The following is a 6,277-nucleotide window of genomic DNA, read 5'->3' on the forward strand; positions in this document are numbered from 1 at the left end:
GTCTGTGTGTCCCCTCTCCTATCTCTGATAAGGACACTTGTCATTGGATCTAAGGCCCATCAGGGTAATCAGGATGATCTCAAGATCCCTAATTTAAATACGTTTGCAAAGATGCTCTTTCCAAATAAAGCACCTCACAGGTTCCAGGGCTAGGAGGTGAACATATATTTGGGAGGCCACTATTCACCCCACTCCACCACCTGTGAGTGAAATCCTCCTGCCAGCACAAGCCCACCTCAATCTCCACTCACTCTTTCTCCCACCACTGGGTAGAGAAAAGGATATTTCCCCCTTTCGGAGAAGACCAGACTGTGACCGCCATGGGGATTCTGCAAACACACAGCTACCTCGGCAGGAACAATGTGGCTTCACCCAGAGGGGATAAGGATTTCCTTCATCTTCCTTCAATTAGTCACCAAAATTATTCATAATAAAGATTCTGTGAGTGATTTGGAATGATGTTTAATAATCAGTAGTAATTTCTCACAATTAGTTACAAATTAATTCATCCACAGAGGAGTTTATCTGTGGGCTTTCTGGGGGCTCTCTTTGCTTTTAAATACTCTGGGGGTAAGTAACTGCGAAGGTTTCAGCAATTTCCAGACCATATTAGTTTGTAAAGTTGTGTAATCCCGGGTAAAGCACTATAAATAAAAACGATGTTTTCTGTTGTATCTCTGTTTTCCATCAAGAGATACAAATTATTCATCGAGTGGTTTCCCCTGCATGAAAGCACGAGATCCAGATTATTAATAAGGCAAGACCAGTGGAACAGGAGCATTGTGCCCTGTCAAGCATTCTAGGTGCCCCTTGGTGACGCCAGAGGCTCCCAAACCTGGACCCACCTTAGAGTCCCCTGCGGAGCCTTTGAAAGCATGCTGAGACCCGGGCCACACTCAGAATCAGGATTTCTCAGGCGTCAGCCTGGAGCTTCCGAATTCTTTATAGTTCCCCAAATAATTGAATGTGCATCCTGCTGGGATACACCACAGGTTGTGACCATCTCAGATCGCACAGGCTCTCAGGGATCAGTGTTACCATCTGTACAATGGGGCAGCCACCTTGCAAATCCTCACATTTGCAAAGCGTGTGAAGGTCCTGTTCCTCTGGGGCTTGGTGGAAAAGAACAGCATCATTGTGTCTGTTCTAGATGGGGGCTCGCTAGCTGCAGGAAATGAAATTAATTCCAGGTGATCTGGGTACCAGATTTCCTTCTCTGGATGACTTGAATTATTTCTAAAAATCTTTGGGGCAGTTTACACAGTTTTTAAAGTGAAACCTCCAGTTAGGATCCTCACCTTCCTGGGGGCAAGAATAAAACTCCCCTGGTGATTCTGAGAGGATTCCTATCCCTTTTCTGACCACATCCCATCCCCTCTATGTGCTTTGCTAGATGATTCTGGAGCTTTCCCCCTAAATCAAAGTCACGCTGAAGCCTAGAGAGCTGTCTTTTGATCACCTTTGTTCTGAAACAACACAAAGCAACGCTGCTCTGTGGGACCAGAGAGGTATCAATATTTACAAACTCCAAACAAGCCAGCAGTGAGGAGGGCCAGGGAGCACACAGCACAGAAAGGACCAGTGCACGGACGGCAGGCCATGTTTGCAATCCTGCAAATGGGGAGTGGTTGACACACCTCACAGTGTCCACACACCCACTCGCCCCCTGCGAGGCCCCTGTGCCCAGAGAAGGTTTCCAGGAAAGAAAATAGGCCACTGAGGAATGAGGGACCCCTGTCATTCCTGTTTCCAGGTCCTAATTCAGGACTGCCTGTCAGATGGTGGCCCTGAATCGCACTCAGAGAGGGGAGTATGAGATAGGATGACCATGGCCTGGGTTTGCCCAAGACTCAGGTACAGTTTGTCCCTGGGGTACAAGGCTTTCAGTCTAAAACCACGCTTTCCTAGGCAAACCAGGATGGCAGGTCACCCTTCCTTCCAGGGCCCTTCACGATGAGCTCACATTCAGTCCTGATGAAGTCATTTCCCAGGGCAAACAGGGAAATCCTGTCTCCTAGAAGGAGGACCAGATCAGCCTCTGGGCCGTGTTGCCAGTCTCTGCCCAGAACCAGAGATTGGAGATTCTCCAGTCAAACACATAGATGGGATGAGATGTGGTCAGAAAGAGGATAGAAATCCTCTCAGAATTACCAGGGAAGTTTTATTCCTGCCCCTAGGAAGGTGAGGATCCTAACTGGAGATTTTACTTTAAAAACTGTGTAACCAGAGATACTCGGAGGGCATCTGACCTCTAGCTGCCCCTGTGTGCTGGGCGGCATCGGCCCTGCAGGGTGACCAAGGAGAGGAAAAGCAGGGTTGGCAAAGGGCAGGTAGCGACAGGAGACTTTTTCCTCATGTGTCTTTGGTTTTCATAGGAAGCAAATCTTAAAGTTCTTGGATGCTGAAAAGGACATTTCTGTCCTCAAGGGGACCCTGAAACCCGGAGATATTATTCATTACATCTTCGACCGAGACAGCACAATGAACGTGTCCCAGAACCTCTATGAGCTGCTCCCCAGAACCTCTCCACTGAAGAACAAGCACTTCGGGACTTGTGCCATCGTGGGCAACTCCGGGGTCTTGCTGAACAGCGGCTGCGGGCAGGAGATTGACACACACAGCTTTGTCATCAGGTAACCGCAGTAGGTTCCCTGGACACAAAGTGACAGGCATATTTAAGTTGAGCTTTGCCAGTTGTCCCAAAAGGTTGAAACAAGATTAGTTGGGTGAGTCCCCTTTCTCAACCTTGACTGTCCATTAGAATTGCTCGGTAGCCTTGGAAAGTTCCATTGTCCAGACTGCACCCCAGACCAATTAAATCTGTCTGAGGGGTGGGGGCATGTAGCCCGGGGAGCCTGAGGGCTTCTGGTGTACAGCCAAGATTTTTTTTTTTTTTAAACATCTTTATTGGAGTATAATTGCTTTACAATGGTGTGTTAGTTTCTGCTTTAAAACAAAGTGAATCAGCTATACATATACCTATATCCCCATATCTCCTCCCTCTTGCATCTCCCTCCCACCCTCACTGTCCCACCCCTCTAGGTGGTCACAAAGAACCGAGCTGATCACCCTGTGCTATGCGGCTGCTTCCCACTAGCTATCTATTTTACGTTTGGTAGTGTATATATGTCCATGCCACTCTCTCACTTCGTCACAGCTTACCCTTCCCCGTCCCCGTGTCCTCAAGGCCATTCTCTATGTCTGCGTCTTTATTCCTGTCCTGCCCCTAGATTCTTCAGAACCATTTTTTTTCTTTATATTTCATATATATGTGTTAGCATACGGTATTTATTTTTCTCTTTCTGACTTACTTCACTCTGTATGACAGTCTCTAAGTCTATCCACCTCACTACAAATAGCTCAATTTCCTTTCTTTTTATGGCTGAGTAATATTCCATTGTATATATGTGCCACATCTTCTTTATCCATTCCTCTGTCGATGGACACTTGGGCTGCTTCCATGTCCTGGCTATTGTAAATAGAGCTGCAGTGAACATTGTGGTACATGTCTCTTTTTGAATTATGGTTTTCTCAGGGTACGTGCCCAGTAGTGGGACTGCTGGGTCATATGGTAGTTCTATTTTTAGTTTTTTAAGAAACCTCCATACTGTTCTCCATAGTGGCTGTATCAATTTACATTTCCACCAACAGTGCAAGAGGGTTCCCTTTTCTCCACACCCTCTCCAGTATTTATTGTTTGTAGATTTTTTGATGATGGCCATTCTGACCGGTGTGAGGTGATACCTCATTGTAGTTTTGATTTGTATTTCTCTAATGCTTAGTGATGTTGAGCATCCTCTCATGTGTTTGTTGGCAATCTGTGTATCTTCTTTGGAGAAATGTCTATTTAGTTCTTCTGCCCATTTTTGGATTGGGTTGTTTGTTTTCTTCGGTATTGAGCTGCATGAGCTGCTTGTATATTTTGGAGATAAATCCTTTGTCAGTTGCTTCGTCTGCAAATATTTTCTCCCATTCTGAGGGTTGTCTTTTCATCTTGCTTATGGTTTCCTTTGCTGTGCAAAAGCTTTGAAGTTTCATTAGGTCCCATTTGTTTATTCTTGCTTTTATTTCCATTTCTCTAGGACGTGGGTCAAAAAGGATCTTGTACAGCCAAGATTGAGAACCGTTGGTCTAGAACAGAGGCTGGCAGACTATGGCCCATAACCTGTTTTTAATCAATAAAGTTTTACTGAAACGCAGCCATGCCCGTTCATTCTCATATCCTCAGTGGCTGCTTTCTCACTGCGATGTCGAGTTGAATTAGTTATACAGAGTTGAAGAATTGCAACAGAGGGAGCATATAGCCCACAAGCCTAAAATATTTATTATCTGGCCCTTTGCAGAAAAAGTTTGCTGACCCCTGGATAGAGCCCAGCACAAAAGGTTGGTTAAAAAAGTCTCCTGGGCTGGCCAGTTGTTGGCCCAAGTTTGGAAAACTCTTTTAAGGTGTACTCTACTAGTTCCTTTGTTCTCCTGTAGACAAAATCTGGGAAGTGAAGGGGCGACAGAGAAACTTGTATTTGTACTTGACCATCATTCTCTCCAAAGAGAGAATGAGCTCTCACTCTCATTTCTCATTTTCCAGTCACCTGGGGACACATTTGGACAGTTACTCACGGCCTTGATACCTGACCCCCAACCCAACTCAAAAACAAGGCCTTGCTGTCCCCTGGTCAAAAGTAGGGCACACAGAGCCTCGAGTTTCATCCCAAACAGCACCCCAGCACTGGCAGAACTGTATCTCACGTTTCTGTCGGGACTCTCTTGATGCAAAGAGAGCCTTGTTCCGGGCTTTGGGAAGCGGCCTTATCACAGAGCTCCCTGGACCTCAGGACGTGGGATTAGATGGTGTGCTGACTCCTGCATCCACTGTGATGCACGAGCTGCTGCAGCCCAGCAGCCACGCTTGTTTTAGTTTGTTGTCCTTTGCCAGGTTCTGTCTGTGCCTGGCGTACCCAGTGGTTCAGTCCTGTTTCTCAAAGCTCTCCAGTCGAAAAATTGGGGATGGAGGGGAGAAGGGAGAGGAGAAGGGATGTGGCAGGTTTGTCTGATTGGAAGCCAGAGAAGGGGTGAGGGTAGTTGGGGAGGGCGTTAAAGGTATGGTCAGAGGGCAAAAGCTGACCCTGGCAGGGTCTGATCACCTCCTGGGGAGCCTGGCAGCGTTGAAGGAGGCCTTCCTGACCTGGTTTCCATATTGAGTTTTCAGTGCTCCACCCAGCCTGGCCCCGGGACTTCCAGAGGCCACATCAGGTTCTAACCAACAGTTTTTTTGTTTTGCTTTGTTTTGTTTTTTTGACACTTGCACAGCAAGATGAGTGGTATGATGTCTGGAGTCCAGTCTTGGCTCTGCTGCCCATTTGTCACGTGACTTGGAGTGTGTCACTCCCCTTTCTGGGCCTCAGTTTCATCATCTGTAACCTGGGAGGTTCGGCTGGCGGTCTCTGAAGTCCTTCCGTTAGGCTCTAGCCCAGTGTCTCCAAACATAACCAGCATCTGAATCACCTGAGCTTATCAAGATGCAGAGTCATCAGGTCTGGGGTGGGGCCCGAGACTCTGCGTTTCCAATACCCTTGTGCCGATGAGTGGACCCCACTTTGAGAGGCATGGCCACAGCATGCTCTGCCTCTCCCAGGACTCACGTCCGCAACGGTCCACACGCACTTGGAAAAGAGGGACCTGAAACACCACGGCGAGAGCCACTTAGAACAATGTGTGGCTGTACTTTGACCTTTACTCTATGGTTCTCACAGATCTGCCTGTCTATGGGGCCGACTTGTGTGGTCTTTCAGGACAAAAGTCACATGGCGCCACTGTGTACAGTCCCCCACTGGCTGCCAGGTGGCAGCATCCCTGACACACAGACCCTTTGCTATCTCACCTTGCTTGCTTCTCTCACCCCATCTCCTCCACACAATATGCCCCCATCAGAGCAAATCACCTGCCTTCCCCTAAATACCCACACTGCTTCATACCCCCAGGCCCCTGTGATACATTTATTGGGCCTGAAATGCCATAGCATGATGTTTCCTAAACTGCCTGGTTATAAGACTAAATATCAATTCCTCAGCTCACCTGCTGAATCTGGACCTCCAGGTGAGGGACCTGGGGATTCTGGGTTTTTTTGTTTTTGTTTTTGTTTTTTGTGGTACGCGGACCTCTCACTGCTGTGGCCTCTCCCGTTGCGGAGCACAGGCTCCGGACGCGCAGGCTCAGCGGCCATGGCTCACGGGCCCAGCCGCTCCGCGGCATGTGGGCTCTTCCCGGACCGGGGCACGAG

General features: G+C 47.9%; 1 protein-coding gene across 2 annotated transcripts in view; it reads left to right on the forward strand.

Annotated features, from left to right (window-relative positions):
* ST8SIA2 (ST8 alpha-N-acetyl-neuraminide alpha-2,8-sialyltransferase 2) overlaps positions 1-6,277 on the forward strand; it is a 57,769-nt gene that overhangs the window by 36,678 nt on the left and 14,814 nt on the right. For both annotated transcript variants that reach the window (XM_007447933.1, XM_007447934.1), the window contains one exon: positions 2,376-2,633. In XM_007447933.1, coding sequence (XP_007447995.1) covers positions 2,376-2,633 — 258 coding nt within the window. The remainder of the gene's footprint in view (positions 1-2,375; positions 2,634-6,277) is intronic.

This window comes from Lipotes vexillifer, unplaced genomic scaffold (assembly GCF_000442215.2).
Source record: "Lipotes vexillifer unplaced genomic scaffold, Lipotes_vexillifer_v1.1 scaffold1503, whole genome shotgun sequence".
In the NCBI taxonomy this organism is placed as follows: domain Eukaryota; kingdom Metazoa; phylum Chordata; class Mammalia; order Artiodactyla; family Lipotidae; genus Lipotes; species Lipotes vexillifer.